At 38.9% G+C, this 19,169-nt stretch overlaps 2 protein-coding genes across 9 annotated transcripts in view; one reads left to right on the top strand and one right to left on the bottom strand.

Annotated features, from left to right (window-relative positions):
• DCBLD2 (discoidin, CUB and LCCL domain containing 2) overlaps positions 1-16,981 on the top strand; it is an 88,198-nt gene extending 71,217 nt beyond the window's left edge. The window contains exons 10-17 of one of the 3 annotated variants that reach the window (XM_043593940.1): positions 1,240-1,390; positions 2,181-2,267; positions 2,416-2,541; positions 5,697-5,790; positions 9,332-9,381; positions 12,559-12,696; positions 13,380-13,730; positions 14,168-16,981. In XM_043593940.1, the coding sequence (XP_043449875.1) occupies positions 1,240-1,390; positions 2,181-2,267; positions 2,416-2,541; positions 5,697-5,790; positions 9,332-9,381; positions 12,559-12,696; positions 13,380-13,730; positions 14,168-14,235 (1,065 nt within the window). In that variant the 3' untranslated portion in view covers positions 14,236-16,981. Of the gene's footprint in view, positions 1-1,239; positions 1,391-2,180; positions 2,268-2,415; positions 2,542-5,696; positions 5,791-9,331; positions 9,382-12,558; positions 12,697-13,379 lie in introns of all 3 variants that reach the window. The other 2 variants (XM_043593938.1, XM_043593941.1) reach the window with 2 other exon arrangements.
• The window catches only part of ST3GAL6 (ST3 beta-galactoside alpha-2,3-sialyltransferase 6), an 84,924-nt gene that overhangs the window by 5,370 nt on the left and 60,385 nt on the right, over positions 1-19,169 (bottom strand). For 4 of the 6 annotated variants that reach the window (XM_043593943.1, XM_043593945.1, XM_043593942.1 and 1 more), the window contains exon 11: positions 15,503-18,569. In XM_043593943.1, coding sequence (XP_043449878.1) covers positions 18,483-18,569 — 87 coding nt within the window. In that variant the 3' untranslated portion in view covers positions 15,503-18,482. Of the gene's footprint in view, positions 1-9,363; positions 9,428-15,502; positions 18,570-19,169 lie in introns of those variants that run through there. The other 2 variants (XR_006299338.1, XM_043593946.1) reach the window with 1 other exon arrangement.

Genomic DNA, 19,169 nt, shown 5'->3' with positions numbered 1-19,169 from the left:
AGTTTCCCCTTAAATCTTCAGTTGCATGTAAAGAAACTATCTGTGGTGGAGACTGTTACAACTTCAGCCCTTGTAGAAAATGAAGGCTATTAACACGTCTTAGAAGTTTAGTCTAATGCTATATGAACCAGCCAAAATAAAACAGCCATAATATCCAGACATGACTTGATGGAAGAGCTAAACATTTATTTATCTGCTGCAACATGAACTGATAAGATAGAAAGTACTTTGGTTTTAGGCAGATACCGATTTAGTAATAGTCTTTAGAAACTAGCCAGGTGATTTAGCCTGAAGGAGCAAGAACTTTTTGCTTAGTGGAGCCCTGTAATTAAGTCAGAAGACAGAGACTCAAGTCACTGCTCGTATCATTGACTGGTTATGCAGTCCATTTACATTCTGTGAGCTTCAGCTTTCTGAGTTCTGCCTGTTACAAACGGCTGTCATGAAGAACATTTGAGTTAATTAAATGAAAATGTTTTGTAAATAAGAGCTCTTGCAGTGTTCCATACTCGCATTATTTCTTTGAAATGGTTGAGGGAATGGGATAGTCCGTTGAAATAGTATTTTTATCTAAAGACTATTCATATGATACCTGTAATACATTTGTTGCTGTTTACCTAAGATCATTATATTCGGCAGGGAGCAGTGTTTCAGAATCACTTTTCTGGTTCAGATAGCAACACAAGATGAAAATGGTTAATGTGGGAAGTGTCTTTATGTAGTTTATCCAGTAGGTGGAGGTATATAACTTATGTATTCCTTAGTGTGCGTTCACTTTCTCTCTTCTGAAAGAAAAATTATGAAAAGTACACAGTAAAGCATTTCCTCTAAGATATTGTATGTTCACTTATGCTTTACTTTGAAAAGAACATTAATATATTTAAATAGCTGGTAATTACACTAGAATTACTGATTTATTAATGAAATTAAACTGACTCATTGGAATTAAAGCCCTCTTCCCAAATTGCCAAGTTAACATTTTTGTTATGTTTGAATCATCTTAAAATCATTTTCGTATTCAATGTTTTTATAAGTTTTTGATGAAGAATGTGCAGTTTCTTAATAGTTTGTCCAAATTATGATTCATTTATCTTGTGAGAAATTAATTCTTACTGTCATACCTTACAGATCTGATTTAAGGCCCAGAGCAAAAAAAAAAAACAAAAACATGTTTCAGTGGAACAATTTAGCCCTGACCTCTGCTGATGTAAAGTACCATTTTTTTGTTGTTTTTTAAAGATATTTCAAGGAAACAAAGATTATCACCAGGATGTGCGTAATAACTTTTTGCCACCAATTATTGCACGTTTTATTAGAGTGAATCCTACCCAATGGCAGCAGAAAATTGCCATGAAAATGGAACTTCTTGGATGTCAGTTTATTCCTAAAGGTAAAGTGATAGTATGTTTTAAGATATGTTATTTTTACTGGATTCATTTAAAATGGCTTTGCTGTTCTCAGAGAAAATAAGAAACGACAATGTGAGTGTTTAGCTTTTAATTATAATATCTTCTTAAAGAAATTTTACAAAGAAATAATTATTCTATTAAAAACTTAGTTATCAGAATGGTTTCAAAGGTTACAGGTGGAAGAAGAGAGAATATCATCGATGAGATAATATAATGCGATTTTTTTCAGGCATAGTCTCAATCTTAATTTTTAATCAGGACTCATGTAGCATAATATACTGTATCACAAACACTGATGATTATAACAGTAAGCTTAGTCCAAGTGCCTTTTCCTCTGAATAAATTAGAAGCAGAAATAACTTCCCTGCTATTACATAATATTTTAATACTTTGTTTCCTATTGTATCTCCAAAACCTACCAGAATGCCCCCATGCAGTGGGCCCTCAAATGTTTCTTAAGTGACTTGAATGAGTAGTGTGTCAGACTGTGATGACAATTCTGTAGCTTTAAACATTATTCACCTCCTCTGTTTTCTCCTCACTAAGGAAATTATTTTAAGAGAATATAATTATCTCAAAAAGTGAGAAATCCTAGTAAGTTTGTACATTTAATGCATAGTATATTTATCCTTCTGACATATTGCTCTCCGAGATTTAAAATCGCTGAGCAGAAATAACTACTCTAGGGAACGTTGAAGACATTTAAATGACTTTTTTTAACTATGACTCTCATAAGCAAAATGTCTCAACTTTTCTAAACCGTTTTTCAAGGTCGTCCTCCAAAACTTACTCAAACTCCACCTCCTCGAAACAGCAATGACCTCAGAAACACCACAACCCCTCCAAAAATAGCCAAAGGTATGCCTGCTTCATGTGTGAGAATGCGGTGGTCCCTGGATTGTGGTATAATTTTCCAAAAACATATTAAAAGCATTGTAAAAAAAACTTTGTTTTAATCAAGCTGTTGTAGACAAAAGAATAAAGAGTATTTGAAACTTTCTTCAAGGTCGAGCCCCCAAATTTACTCAGCCACTACAGCCTCGTAGTAGCAATGAGTTTCCTGCACAGACGGAGCAAACAACTGCCACTCCTGATATCCGAAACACCACCGTGACTCCGAATGTAACCAAAGGTACCAGGCCCCCACATTAGCACCCGTTACGTGGTCGCGTTTTATTTTGCTTGTAATTTCAATTTTCAGAAACACGTCCGGTTTTTAAACCCTCAGCTTCTTTTCCTCTTCACTGTGTTTTTTAAGAAGAGCCAAAAATGTTTACTCCTTACCTTAGAGAAGAGACTGATTGCATCGCTCTGATTTCTCTTCTCCAGTGCCATGTAGAATTTTTCTTTAAATATTTAGAGATGGCTGCTATATTCTGGGTCTTCTCTTGTGATTTTTTTTCCCCACCACAGCCAAACACAAGTAGTCTCTATTTATAAAAATAACTAACGGGGCGCCTGGGTGGCTCAGTCGGTTAAGCGGCCGACTTCGGCTCAGGTCATGATCTCGCGGTCCGTGAGTTCGAGCCCTGCGTCGGGCTCTGTGCTGACAGCTCAGAGCCTGGAGCCCATTTCAGATTCTGTGTCTCCCTCTCTCTGACCCTCCCCCATTCATGCTCTGTCTCTCTCTGTCTCAAAAATAAATAAACATTAAAAAAAAATTAAAAAATAACTAAAACCATTGCAGGAAACAAACGTTTTTTCTTATATATATTAAGAAAATATATATAATTTTCGTTATATATTAATTTGTTGGAGAGAAAATTTGGTGGCAAAAGGGAAGGGGGGTGAAAAATAAGTTTTGGTGAAAACTAACACTTTTTAAAAAGTACTGTGAGTTAACATGTTCATTAAAAAACTTTATTCTCTGTTTTAAAAATGTTTACCGTCAGTTTTTTCCGGTTATAAATATAAATGTAGTAGGATTTACTTTCAGATTTTATGAATGATAAATAAGGTATTAACACGTATGAAACATAGTACTTTGATTTTACTAGTTGTTGAAAAACAAAATTTCAGTTGGACTCAGAAAAAACCATCAGTGTCAGAGGAATTAATTTCGGTGTTGGCAGATAAAGCATTTTCAGGACCATGCAGAGACGAGGAAGTAATTCATTCCAACTAACTTGTGCCACACAGAACTTTATTCACTCTGAAAATTTGCCCGATGCAGATAACTTTCTCCCAGCTTTCCACATGTCACTTCCTTTCACTTCTTCTAAGGTATTTTCTAAACAGACCATTTTCTTTCTCATGCTGCTGAAGAGAAGCAAGACTTCTTAGAGATGAGATCTCAGTGTCCCACAAAGCTTCTTACCAGTCTGCAGAAGAAATCTGTTTGGGCAGAATTCCAGGCCACATGCCTGGATGGAAGAACAGCCATTTAAAGTATTGCTCGTCTTAAAATCTGATTATAGAATCTTAAAATCTCAAGACTAAAAGTATCCTTAAAGCATTTTCTTCCAGAGCTAGGATTCTTCAAAAGAATAAAAGAATGTAGAGGTCTTTCCAGTTAAAGATTCCTTGTCTCCTTTTCTGTGGGATGGTACTGTGTAGATGTTTTATTATTTTGTGAACCTAAGCAGATTTTTTAAACCTCTGATTAAATCGACCTGTATCCACCTGAACCTGATGGTTCTCTCTCCAGTTATACATTTTTAGGGACATTTATTTTTCTGAATTCTTAGTGCTTTCTAGCCTGAGTGATGATGCCTGTTTTATGCACTTCTTTTCCATTTTTACATCCAGGCTGAGAGTGATGCTGGAGAAAATCATATCATGGTCAGATTTGTGCCCCTGTGTCTTCCTGAATCCTCCCTCCGGGGGGCCCTCAGCACCAGCCCATGGTCATTTTGTTTCTCTGGTTAGCTCTTTCTGTTCTCAACAGTCGCTTTTCCATATTTTTCAAACCCTTGACCCAGAGACTCTTTAGTTACTCTCAGTTACCTCTTCAACTTTATGAAGAAAGTAGAAGCAATTAGAAGAACACTCCCAATCTGTGGAGCCTGCAAACTCACCTGTACCCTCTTTCCGCTGCGTTGAAGAACGGAGTTCCTAGTCCTGCCCAGGGCTGATCCACCTCTGCCCGTGTTCCTATCCACCCAGCCATCAGAGGCCTCAGGTTATGCGTTATCCTCTCCTGCTCCTGTATCAGCAGCCTCTTTTTCTCTTTTGGCTATATTTATAAGGGTACAATAGATGCTGTGGGTCAGGCCCAACACAGTGTCTGGTGCTTAGCCCCCAGCAGGCATCAGCAGTTGCTGGGACAGGGTTGCCAGATTAGGGAAGAAACTGATGGCTCAAATGACCTGAGGTGGACCATTTTCTGTACCTGGGCCCAGACTACCTTATCTGTGGAGGGAGATAAGGGGATTAAATGATCTCCTGGTCCCTGCAGGCTCAAGCATTGTCACTTTCTGCCCTGTTGATGCACATTGGCTTTTTTTTATACTTAACACTACGTTGTTGCTTTCCCCTGTCTATAAATATTTTCCCCATCATGTTGCAATATCATTTCCAATTGCTGGATAATATTTTACTATGAGGACACCGTGATGTATTTATTCCCTTTCATTGTTGAGCATTTGGATTATTTCCAGTTTTTCATTCTTTTGCAGATACAGAAATAGACCATCTTAAAAATGCATCTTTGAATGTTGTCTTAATTTTTTTTCTAAGAATAAATTCTAGACATGGAATTGCTAAGTAAATTGATTTTTATACGTATTGCCCCAAAGTGATACAGAAAGTATCAATTTAAAGTCCTATAAAAATAACTGTTTCCTAATAACTTTTCCTAGCAATTGTTATAAATATTTGCCAATTCGATAAACAGAAATGGCATCTCATTCTTGCTTTAACTTCTGTTTCTGTGATTACTAGTAATGCTAACATGTTGAATGGCCACTTGTGTTTTTTCTTTGTATTGCTCGATCATCTCTGATTTTTCTATTGTTTGTTTTTGACTTGGATGTTCTGTAATATATAAATGATAGTAATCCTTTACCACATATTCAGAAAGATATTTTCTGAGTTTTTTATTTGCCTTTCAGTTTGTCTTGGTGATTTAAAAAGTCACAATGAAAAATTTTAAGCGTGTACAAAGGTGAAGCAAATAGTGTGAGAGACTTCCACGTGTCTGTGAAGGCTTCTGCCATTACCAACACTTGCCCAGCCTCATTTCATAAATATTGTGAACGGTAGCTTTTGAGACACAAAAGCTTTGAGGGATGACCTGGGGAACCTTCCCGCTTTCCCTTCCCGAGTCTGCCTTTGATGTGTTTGCAGATGTCGCCTTGGCTGCGGTCCTGGTGCCGGTGCTCGTCATGGTGCTTAGCACCCTTATCCTCACGGTGGTGTGTGCCTGGCATTGGAGGAGCAGGTCAGTACGTAGCTAGCTCCCCTGACGGGGCCTTGGAGGGTTGTTTCCAAATGTGAAGTCTACACTAAATCTAGAAGATAAACTACCATTCACCTTTTTGAGAAGGAAAGGTAAGGTAGTTATTAAAGTAAAAATACATTTGTTTCTCCTTTTCATAAAACAAGAGTATTGTTCAATTGCACAGTCATTTACTGCGCATCTTTATTATAGCAAAATCTGCTTTACATGCTGGAATATACACATGAGTAAGAACAGCCTGACACACAGTAGGTGCTTAGTAATATCTCCTGAAAGAAAGAGACACCGTTCTTGTGTCCTGGGTGTTAGGCAGAGCTAACTCACAGAATAAAGAACTGGCACATGCCTTGAGGAGTTATTATGAAGGGCCGGAGACACAGGTGTGCGAACCGTGAGAGCTACCTGAAGTCTTCTCTGCGGGGAAGAATGAGCCTCAAGTTTGTTTTGCCGTAAAGAGACAGCTGGATGTGCCCAGATGGAGGAAGGTAGGGAACAGCCCAGACTGTGTGCTTGAGCGAAGGCACAGAGTTGTGGAGTCCAGGCGGGATAGCCAGTCCTCACGTGCAGGCTTGGCACGGGAGAGCACCGAGGAGGAACTGTGGAGGTGCGGCCTGGGCCTGGATTGGGGACGGGAGCTTCGGGGAGACAAATTCAGGTCTCAGTCTGTGGATGAGGATGTCATCGAGGAGGGTGAAGCACATAGGTGAGATTATCAGATGATGCGCGACTGGCTACTACGGAAGGAGGAGGGACTCGGGATGATCCGAGGTTTCAGGCTTGTGCGCTTGTACCAGTAGGGATGTCATGAGTGGAGAGGACAGGAGGGACAGGTTTGGTGGAGCAAGAGAATGACTTCATTGTTCGTTAAGCAAATATTTGCGCTCTTGCCGTGTGCTAAGTATTGACCACTGGGAGTCGAGTGGTGAGCCCCAGAGTTTACAGGATGGAGAAGATAACGATGCAGAAATGGTCAGCGATAGTACTGACCACACAGCGTATGCCATGGGAGCAAGTTGAAGAAGCAGGTGGTCCTGGACTCATGGTTTTAAGAAGGCTGTCTGAGCAGAGACCCAACAAGTTATTATGAGGGAATCAGGGAAAGGAAGAGCAAGGGCTTTAGGGAAGTCCAGGGAAGACCGTTCACAGTGCTCTTAGGGAACTGGACAGAAGCAACAGGAACAGTGAGAACAGCAGCAACAGCTAGCTTTTATAGAAAATTAAAGCTGGTTTTAGGCATTATTTTAAATGTTTTACGTGTTTTAACTCCTTAATCCTCAAAACGACCAATGAAGCAGGTACTGTTATAAATCCCATTTTACAGAAGAAGAAAGTGAGACAGAGCATGAATAACTTGTCCGAGGTCACCCGGTGCATATGCAGCAGAGCGGAGTTTGGGCCCTGACAGCACAGAGCCCACACTCTGAACCACCTCTGCCCCTGGACATATTATCAGGCAGTCAATTCCTGTCCCCAAGGGTTAAAGCACAGAGGGTAAGGATTGGGAGTCAGGTTTTCGGGGAGGCGGCAGTCAAGTCCTGAGATCAGCGGGCACATAAGGACCCTATGGATGTTCAGATTCTCAAGAGACAGATGCTTGTTCAGGACCAAAGGTCTGAGCTACAGAACTGAAGTTATTTCTAAGAATGTGGTTGAAATTGCTAATGACTGACTTCATGAGGAGTAAGAGATGCATGAAGGGGATGTGGAAAATAGCCAGGAGGAGAATAATAATAAACTCAGCTACAACCTACTGAACCCTTAACTCATGGTAAGCACCCCTGTTCTAAGCACTTACCATGTAATAAATAACCTGAGGCTTTGCCACTTTAGATTATTATAAAATCTTTTCTAGCACAACCTTTGCCTAGTAATCAGACTTAATTTGTTGTCTTAGCTATATAAGGTATCTGACTTCCATTTAGAAAAGATTATTGGTTTCCTTTTACTTTTTAGTCTTAGGATGATTACAGGATTTTCAAGAAGAAAACTAATTATTAAGCCAGCCCTTTATTGTTTACTTTGCACTTCAGTTTTTAATTAACAGCTTTAGTGCCTACCACCTCTTCCACAAATTTTACATTATATTTTTAAAAAATGACATGTTTTAAATAATAGTCAGACTTTAAAGTGAGAAAGATTTTAACATCTCTAATACAAATAAAGTCTTATCCTGGAGAAGAATGTTTTCAAGTAAGAAAAGCACACAGCTTGGGCTCTTTGAGAAAGCCACATTTGTGTCTTGAGCAAATCACATAACTGTCTTGTCCTCATTATACACTAGAATAATTTCTGCATTTTCTTTAGCTTGCAGGGTGTTAATTTTAATTAGATTTACATTCTTGAATCAGAACACTTCCTTGTAAGGCTCTTTGTAGATAGTAATTTTTTTTTTTAACATTCATTTTTGAGAGAGCGAGACAGAGCATGAGCAGGGAAGGGGCAGAGGGAGAGGGAGACAAGAATCCAAAGCAGGCTCCAGGCTCTGAGCTGTCAGCACAGAGCCCGATGCGGGGCTTGAACTCACGAACCACAAGATCGTGACCTGAGCTAAAGTCGGATGCTCAACCAACTGAGCCACCCAGGCACCCCTGTAGATAGTAATTCTTAACGGGGAGGAGGGAGATTTCTCCTGGGGAAGATATGTCTGAATTCTGAAGGGTGGACTAGGGAGAATCTTCATTGCACGTGTGGCTTTTGCCCCCCAGGCATGGAGCATCCTGTTCTCCCTCTGGCACTTATCACTGTTTAAGATAGCACTGACATAAACTGGGATGCTTATGTAGGACACTATAAACTTCTTGGGAACAAAGGACCATGGAAGGAAAACAGATAGTTGGAAAAAATAACAATGCAGAAGCAAATGTGGGGATGTTTCTTTCTATGAACTTTGTGAATCAATTGATTTATAAAGTTTGTATTGGAAACCAAAATACACCTAACGTAGTTTTCCCATAACAACCCACATCATCCCGAAGTAGTTTTTTTTTTCTTTTTTTTCTTTTTTTTCAAGTTTATTTATTTTGGGGACAGAGAGAGACAGAGCATGAACGGGGGAGGGGCAGAGAGAGAGGGAGACACAGAATCTGAAACAGGCTCCAGGCTCTGAGCCATCAGCCCAGAGCCTGACGCGGGGCTCGAACTCACGGACCGCGAGATCGTGACCTGGCTGAAGTCGGACGCTTAACCGACTGCGCCACCCAGGCGCCCCCCGAAGTCTTTAGTTTGACTCTTATCATCTGCGGACTCAGCTTTTCCATTTCATTCACCCCTTGAGTGGGAAATACCTTGGGTAACAAAATAACTATCTCAGGAGATAGTTGTTTAAAATTTATTGAGAGTCCAATTTATGAGCCAGCAGTGGCGACTTTGAAAGGCAAATGAAATAGAGGATTCCCCCAGGTAGATTAGTAAATGGAAATGTATACTCCTAATTATTAACTTTAGTGTTTATCCTGCAGATTCAGAGCTGTCTTACTAGTGACTTCACTCTATTTGCTTACATGTTGTCTCTGTATTTTTCCAGAAAGAAAAAAACTGAAGGCACTTATGACTTACCTTACTGGGATCGGGCAGGTAACTCAGACTTTGCATCTCCTTCCATCAAGGAACTCCCACCTCCCTAGGTGGCAGTAGTAAAAGAGGAAAGTTCTTTTCAGGCCCACATAAACTCCCCAGCACTTGTTAGAAAAATGGTGTTCCTCTAACATTCTGATCATTTTTACTTTTCTGTGCAATCTCTTGTAGTCAATAAGTAACAGAACGAAAAGTAAGAATTTCCCGTAGCATGCACTCTCTTCCTTTTTTCTGGACAACCTGATTTGCCCCATGTGTCTGTTTTTTTGAGGAGACCAGCTTTCTTTGGGGCCTGTGTGAACACTGTGTGAAAGACTGGTTTTGGTAACATGGTGTGTGTGTGTCCCTCTGCTGTGGGTATTTCCCAGGCGGAGTCTCGCGGTTTCAGAATCGTGAGGTCTGCCATCTCTGCCATGATGAGCTGCCATTTTCTTAATTCCTTCTGTGTGTGGCAGATTGCTGGAGGTGACATCAGAGGTCCCCTAAGGCTCTCCCCCCTTTCCAGTCTCACTATGGGAACAACTGTTAGAAGCCAGAAGAGTTCACTGCTGTGACTAAGGTAGAAAAGAGCAGTGGTAGGGGCAGATCCTGTGTTGCTAACATCCCAAGGCAGATCTTGGGAAGTATTTTTTCAGAAAAACTTACCAAAAATCCACCCTACAACAGGCACATTATATCTGGCTGCAATTTAATAGCAATGATTTGCTTCTGTATATGCTTTGAATAGAAATTTCTACCATGTTCTGCTTTGCATTAGATATTCTATCAAAAAAAAAAAAATTTAAGGAATTTCTTTGAACAAGAACAAACTAAACCAAAAGCTACCAGAAGGAAGGAATAATAAAGATTAGAGAAACAAAATAGAGAATGGAAAAGAGAAAATCAGTGAGACTAAATGTTAGTTCTTCAAAAAGATCAACACAATTGACAAACTTTTAGTTAGATGGAATAAGAAAAAAAGACTCAAACTACTAAAATCTGAAATGCAGGTAGAGACATCACTTCCAATTCTACAGAAATAAAAAGGATTATAAGAATACTATGAACAATTGTATGCCAAAAAATTGCATAACCTAGATGAAATGGACATATTTCCAGAAATACAAAATCTACCAAGACTCACAAAGAAATAGAAGAGATTGAGTCAATAACCAAAAATCTCTCAAAAAAGAAAAATCCTACCAAAGATCACACACACACACACACACACACACACACACGGATGCACTCATGCACACAAAGCTATTAGCACCAATAACTGAGTAGAGTAGCAGGATATACTATACTAAATATACTAAAGGATATACTGAAATCAGTTGCATTTCTATATATAAACAATAATCTGAAACAGTTTCATTTACAAAATAACATCAAAAAGAATAAAATACTTGGGAGTTAATTTAACCAAGGAAGTGAAAGACTTGTGTAATGCAAATGATAAAACATTTCTAAAGAAATTTGAGAAGACATAAATAAATGGAAACATACCCAGTGTTCATGGATTGAAAATTTAATACTGTTAACATGTCAATACTAACCAAAGCCATCTATAGATTCATTAGCGATCCCTGTCAAAATCCCTATGACATTTTTTGTACAAATAGAAAAATCCATTCAGAAATTCCAATGGAATTTCAAGGGACTCTGAATAGCCAAGACAGTCTTGAAAAAGAATAAAACTGAGATTCACACGTTCTGATTTCAAAACAGTGTGATATTGGTATAAACACACACATACACAACAGTGGAGTGGAGAGCCCAGAGATAAACTTTCACAAATCTGGACAAGTGATTTTTGGCAACGATGCCAAGACCACTAGGGTAATGACAAATGGTGCTGGGAACATTGAATGTTCACATATGAAAGAATGAAGTTGGGCTCCTGCTGAACACCATTTGTAAAAATTAAATGAAACACCAAGACGTAATATCTTAATAAAATTGATAGAAAAAAACACAGGACAAAAACTTGATGACAATGGACTTGGTATGACTTCTTAGTCATGCCACCAATGCACAAATAACAAAAGAAGAAATAGATTGGACTTCGTGGAAATTTAAAAATTTTGTGCATCAAAATATACTATCCGTAGAGTAAAAAGGCAACATGCAGAATGGGAGAAAATATTTGCAAACCATGTATCTGCTAAAGGATTAATATCCAGAATAGAGAACTTCTAAAACTCAACACCAACAACAAAATTCAAAAATAGGCAAATGACTTGAATAGACATCTCTCCAAAGAATATATATAGATGGCCAATAAGCACATGAAAAGATGCTCAACATTGCTAATCTTTAGGGAAAACCAAATGAAAACTATGAGATTACATCTCACACCCATTAGGATGTCTCCTGTCAAAAAACTGAAACTGGTGCACTGTGGTTGGAATTATAAAATGGTTCGGGCGCTGTGGAAAACACTATGGCAATTCCTCATAAAATGAAAAGTAATTAACAATATGACCCAGCAGCTCCACTTCCAGGTATGCCGGAATTAAAGAATTAGAGGCAGGGTCTCAAAGACCTGATTGTACATCTGTTTTTATAGCAGAGTTATTCACAACAGTTAAAACATGGAAGCAACCCAAGTGTCCCATCAGCTGATGAGTGGAAAAGTGAAATGTGTATACAAGCAGTGGAATATTATTTCTCCTTAAAAATGATTTTCTGCAATATGCTAGAAGATGGGTGGCTCTTGAGGGCATTATGCTACGTGAAATAAGCCAGATAGAAAAAGACAAATACTGTGTGATTCCACTTAGATGAAGTACTTAAAGGAGTCAAAATCATAGAGACAGAAAATAGAATGGTGGTTGCCAGGGACCAGGGGGGATGGAGAATAGGAATGGGGAGTTACTGTTTCATGGAGATACGGTTGTAGTTTTTACAAGATTTAAAGTTATGATAGAGATAGATGGTGGTGATAGTTGCACAAGAGTGTGAATGTATTTAAAACCAACTGACCCACACTTAAAAATGGTTAAGATGGTAAATTTTACGTAATACGTATTTTACCACGACCACAACAACAAAAAGATTGAACATAGAGGCTAGTTTGTGTAGATGTGCTACAAAAATGGCTTAAATGCAACAGGATTTCTTCCGTAAACAGTATCATCCTTTCAGAGGTAGGTTTTTATTTAATGGTCTTTATTGCTTACAATCACAATGAAGGTTGGTGGAAAGGAATGAAGCAGTTTCTCCCTGCCAAATCAGTGGAACATGAAGAAACCCCAGTTCGCTACAGTAGCAGCGAAGTTAATCACTTGAGTCCAAGAGAAGTCACCACAGTGCTGCAGACGGACTCTGCAGGTAACTGCTTGCAGCCTTCGCCACAGAGTCAGGGAAGACGCTGCTCTGCTTAGCTGGAAAGTGCTTTGGGATTTATTGTATCTTTTATCTTTCTCATATGTAAGAGATGAGCGCTTTTCTTGAGGTAGAACTACTTTTTAATTTTTTTTTTTTAATATTTATTTTTGAGAAAGAGAGAAAGAGCATGAGGCAGGGAGGGGCAGAGAGAAAGAGAGACAGGATCTGAAGCAGGCTGTACACACACTGACAGCAGAGAGCCCGATCTGGGGCTGGAACTCATAAACCTGAGATCATGACCTGAGCCAAAGTCAGATGCTTAACCACCTGAGCCACCCAGGCGCCCCGTATTTTAAACAGTGTCATATTTGAAAATATTACTCTAATAATGGAGTGGGTTTTTTTTTTTCCACCAGTGAAATACTGTCTATAAACCTGAAGAGCATATACAGTTTGGTAAAATTTCATGATTGAAGCTCTGGCATGTTAACTTCTTTTGAAACATAACATGCTTAATTTTAATTTTTGAAGTTCTTGTAGAGAAATCCATAGGTCCGTGTTGATAATGAAGAAAGTGCCCTAAAGAAGTGTTTGTTTTTGGTGTAAGACTACTGCTGCCCCCCTAAATTGAACGATTCCTGTATGAATGAGGTGACTTTTCTCTGGTTTGTTCTGTGATACCCCAGAGTATGCACAGCCACTGGTGGGAGGAATTGTTGGCACCCTTCATCAGAGGTCTACCTTTAAACCAGAAGAAGGAAAAGAAGCGAGTTATGCTGACTTAGATCCTTACAACTCCCCGGTGCAAGAAGTTTACCACGCCTACGCTGAACCACTGCCAATTACTGGGCCCGAATATGCAACCCCCATCATCATGGATATGTCTGGACACCCCACGGCTTCAGTTGGGCTGACCTCAACGTCTACTTTCAAAGCTGCAGGGAACCAAGCTCCCCCAGTAGTAGGAGCATATAACACTCTCCTCTCCAGGACTGACAGCTGCTCCTCCGCCCGCGCCCAGTATGACACCCCAAAAGGTGGGAAGCCAGGTCCAAGTGCCCCAGACGAACTGGTGTACCAGGTGCCACAGAGCACCCAGGAGGGATCAGGAGCCGGGAGGGATGGTGAATGTGATGTTTTTAAAGAGATTCTTTGAAGGTGATGCTGCTTTTCATAAAGCATCGTTTTAAAGCACATGGCCTTTTTTGTGTGTTAGTGGTAGTAATATATAGAATGTATTACGTATCTGTCACAGATGTGGTTGGGAAAATGTGATGACCGAGGTACAGGGAACTATTAATCTTGCCATCTTGCTTTAAAAGTGTTATTGTGGCAGTTACTGCTTGCCTGTTGAATTTCAAACATCCTCTTTGTTACTACTGTAAAACACTATTTTTAATACAGAAAAAGCTCCCTACTATGCACTTCAAAGAAATTTAAGAATCACTGAGAGTATTTATTACCAATGCTGCAGGTACATTGATGAACTCAAGAGATGGTTGTGTAAGCCGGACTGGCAATAACGCACGGTACTGTTCTTGAAATGTCTAATGGCTTGAAATTTTGCTTTGTGAAAGGTGGGTACTATCAGGATTTCTTTCTGTTCTATTTCTATATACCTTACAGTTTTTTGTGGGTTTTTTTCCAAAAATTAGTGATATAATCATTGTTTTGATGGTAGTCGTACACTCCTCCTTCCTTTGGAGGATCTATAGGTGGGAAACTGACTTGTAATGGGCAAGGTGATTGATTCTTCACCTTCTGACACCTCAAGAGCTTTAACATTTCATGGTACGTGAGCTGGTTTCAGCCCTGCTTGCTCTGTCTGGGGCCAGCCCTATTCTCGTGTTTTAAAATGTTTGAGTTATTTTAGCGAGTGATGCTTGTTTCATCAACCTCATGAATCCTCTGATTTTACACAGCTGTAACAGATTCTCTCCCTCCCTCCAAATTTATCTTAATGGGTGAGTTGTGAAAACTTAAGAGCATCTAAGTGAACACCGTAAACGTGACCCCCTTATATTTATTTACCACACTGAAAGGCAAACATCCTTTCTCAGAAAGGATTTACCTTAAAAAAAAAAATTTGCCCTCTTTGATTTAATATACAGGGATTTTTCTTTGAATCCAAAGGTATTTGGGGTCAGTATTTTTAATGATCCACAGTAAAATACTGAAAGAAATATAAAGCCCACATGGATTCCTCAGCTGTGTGTGACTGTGCCCTCATCTCTATGGGGGAAGGTGTGAACAGTCCTTTCCAGCATACCTAGGGAACACAGGCTCTGGCATCCGAGCCAGCAAATATTACAGCTTGTTTGTGAAATTTCCAGGCAATTTCTTTGTCACCATTTGCCCAGGAGTAGTTTTAGATGGGTGAAATGAAAAGCATCTGTAATTTACCAGCCTCTAGTGTAAGAACCTTTCAAAGTCTTCGGCAAGAGAAGCTGGCCCTCAGGTTGAAACCTAATTTGGCATCTAGGCTTCTATAAATCCCAGTGTGTAGACTTAATCTTGACATGTAATTTCCCATCAGGATCTAGACCTTTCTTTTGGCTCGTACCACCAGATTGTTTCCAGAATTTGCTAGAGTTGAGGACCGTGTTCATTCTGCTTGCTTCCTGAGGTAGATGAGTATTCTAAAGCATTGCTTCAAAAATCCAACTACACTGCAGCCTCTCTGCCCTCTGGTCTTATGATTTCTGTTGGTGTCATTTGCTTTTGCTTTTCCAGACAACTTTGCATAATTTCATTCATTGAAAAAAAAACCAGTTCATATTGTTTCAAATATTTTGAAACAAAAAGCACAGATGTTGAACTTATTAAGACACAAATGTGTAAAGCACATGTATTACTGCAGTTATCCCCTTTCGGGGGGGAAAGAGTAAACCAATTTATTTTTTATTCACCCAATCATAGGCCTGTTCTAGAAGCTTTAAGAGAAACTGTTTCATCTTCCCAAAGATGCTTGTTCTTTTTATTTACTGTTGTGTACGGGATTTTCCCACAGAACTTTTGAGAGGCAAATGTTTTCTTAAATGATGCATGTTTTTTTTTGCCACTGTGCTGTGCTTGAACTACCAGTGATTTTTACAAAAGTTTTTACTGCTTTTATAAATATATTTTACTTTCCAAATGAAGAGCTGAGCCTGACTCAAAGAGTTCTGATATTGTACTTTGAGTTCGTTTGTTTTCACATTAGAGTTTTGCTTTTGGGTTTTGTAACCCCATTTCTATGTCTGATACCTATCTATACAGCTTTGGAGACAATCAAGTAACAACTGAAAATGTGAAAGTAACCTTTTTTTTGTTTTTTCAAAATTCCCTTGAATTTTTATTCTTTGCTTGAAACATTTAAAAAAGACACGTAAGTCACTGTTTTTTTTGGATGAATTTTTTTCCTGTTAGCACAATCGTCAGACAATGGTACAGCACGTGTGGCCCTTCCAGGTTTCCTAAAATCACACTGACTTCTGACACATGGTCTTCGGAACCAGCACTGTTCAAGATATTGTGAATGCTGATTTGTATTGTATTAAAAGCTGTAACACTAAATAGATCCTCTTGTATATGCGGGGTCTAGTTCAGTTATTTAAATTCATGTTTCACTATTTGCACTTTGCATTGAATGGGTTTATCCGCTGATGAAGTGGTTTGTGTAGAGAATTTATACAGCAGTTGGAATTACGGTGTCATGTATACTCTTGCCCTCCGATGCCCCAGCAGAAAATGCACTCATCTAAGCATGAATGTGGCCATAATTCTTTGGAAAGTGAGAAAGCTTGGAACTTCCTTGCCTTGGCTCCACCTGGTCACCTGGAGAGTGAAAGGGCTATGGAAATGCCATGTCAGACGATAAGACGCATTGTGGGCCAAAAACTTGTCACACTCTAAGAGAAATCAATTAAGCTCTACCTTTAAAAAATTGCCTGTTAGTTCTGCCTTTCTGTTCTGAACTTGAAGTCCCTAAACTGCAAAATCAATTAAGAGTTGGATGGTTATTAAAATACTTTCAACTGTGGCACCAATTCTTATTTGCTCCAATTTGTGACTAGTTTCTTTTTTTTTTTTTTTTTTTGCACTGGGAAAGGTAGAAACCAAACAGAATACTGAAATACATATTGGAAGATAAAAATGGTTTGTCAGTGATTCTCCCAGAATGTACTTTTCTTACCTCGGCATGTACTGTAGTCACTCGGTATTTGTATATGTTGCTAGGATTTAGATTGTATAAATAGTGAAATTTTAATGTGTTCTTGTGTTTTTAATAAATTGTATATATATGTGTCTTGCTGAGAATTTTCTTCCTTGAGGTTTGTAGCCTTTTCCCATACTACACAAAATGCCAGATCCCTCAATTTTAGCATCAGACTGTACTGCCATTATTTTAGTCCATACAGTAACATTTGAAAATGCTACCGGTGGTTTTTTACTGTCACTAGAGCCAGCACCATCCTTTTTTGAAGCCTAAATTAGGTTGCAAACTACGGCTGTGTGGTATGAGGGACAGGTCACACTAATACCCGTCTTTTCCACCTCAGAGTGTCCTCCCCCTTATACTCAAGTATTTACTCCTGCGTCCCCTCTCACAGTTCACCCTTGACAGACTCCAGAGAGACAGGGTGGTCTCCATCGTCTCCCAGTGGTAATTCTTGTTCAAGACAGCAGTTCTTTCAACTCTTTCCCCTCGTGAGAACTTTTAATTCCAGCCCTCCTGTAACTTCTTTTTCCCTCACCCCCATACCCTTCCCTCCCCAAAACGAGAAGGGAGACTAGCTCACCACCTCCGCTGGACTGGTTTTTGACTTGTTTGCATCCAGTGGGATTCTTCTGATGCACCCTAGGTATCCAGATAAGCCTTCCCTTTGAAGATGTGATTTAATCGTGGACAGTTGAGATTTTTCATGAAAATACCATTTAAATCCAAAAACAGCTTGAATCTTCTTAAGGGTTTAACTTACTGTGTCATCTTCATTTTTCCTAATTTAATTCAAATAGTAAACTTTCAAATTTTAATATATTAAACAAGGCAGAAAATGATGTTTAACAATGGTCTCCTGGAGCTTCTTTGTATAAACTTAAAAATAATGCAGTCACCAGACTTTAGTAATTGTATTCTTAGGCTATTATCCAAAATTTCATGTTTAGCCTATTTCCTTCACCTTAAAAACACCACCTTCCTTCTATGAAATTACTCATTAATAATCCTGGTTTAGTTAAAAGCTTAATGAAACCAGTATGGTCTTAGATTTCCTTGACCATAACCCACCGTTGTGTTCAGGGCTGCTTTTAAGATTAAAATCGGTCTCCTCGGGGACAAAAAGGAACTAATCAACCATTTAGATACATGCCTAAAATGGTTCCATTTTGCCATATCAAGGCACAACCACATCTCCATTCCCCACCAATTTACAGTAGACGAGTACACCTCTCAAAATGTGTTCAAAATTTGTTGTGGTAAATTAATCCCCTACTAAGAAGTCACATCCCTTCAAAAGTCTTAACATGAAGTAACTATAAAAAGATGTTTAAAAACACTTCAGAAAACTAGGTTGTTTTAAAAACAATGCATTCAAAACTTATTTCCCTGATAACTAAATATATCCTGGTTTTTATAAATTAAATATATTCACAGAAATTAAGCTGGTGGTTATGACTCACCAGGCGACAACAGACTTTTATGTACACAATTTCTTGACAAGTGCATCCAACATATTTAAAAATAAACTAAAAATTGCAGTATAAAAATAAAACTAATACTGTTAGCATCGTCTTCTGAGTCTGTAGGGTCAATCTTCAGTCAAGTTGATTACAAAGTTTTTTTCTATAATGTCCTTCAAAAAGAGCTGCTCCGCTGTCACATTGTGATATGCATTCTAAAGAGGGAAAGTATAATAAAGTCACCACCCCAGTCAAAAAATATTAACAGGAGCAATGGAATGCACAGTATCTAAAAAGTTTCTGAATGAAAAACTCAAGTAGCAAGTATACAGGTAGACTTTTCAGTTACCTTATTCTTTGCTCGTTCTTTTGCTACAGCCTTCCCTACTGCCCACTCTTTTCCACTTAAACCATCACGTAAGCCCCCCACCCCGTATCATTTCCTGTCCTCCTAAAAGGGACGTAAGACTAGAGACCAAAATTTTAAGTCAAAGTGGGTTGATCATTTTAATAAAAGCACCTGAAACTCCTAAGAGACATCAGCCTAGAGATAAAAAGAGTTCCATACTCTTGATGGATATCCTAATTTTCCTCACAAAGTTGTTACGATGTTATTTAGGACTAAGGAGAAATGCATCCTAAAGTCTGCCCCAGGTACTTAACTCTTGAACTACTTAAGCATTTGTCTCACAAGGGGTGGGAGGTGAGGTAATACCAGTTCTCCAGCTTCTGTAGTATTTGGGGATGATGATGTAAGGGCACTGATTACATAGGATAGATCCAAATCCATTACAGTGACCCATTCATACTTCCAT

The sequence above is a fragment of the Prionailurus bengalensis genome, chromosome C2, assembly GCF_016509475.1.
Source record: "Prionailurus bengalensis isolate Pbe53 chromosome C2, Fcat_Pben_1.1_paternal_pri, whole genome shotgun sequence".
NCBI lineage: Eukaryota > Metazoa > Chordata > Mammalia > Carnivora > Felidae > Prionailurus > Prionailurus bengalensis.
This window is presented reverse-complemented; position numbering and strand designations above follow the sequence as displayed.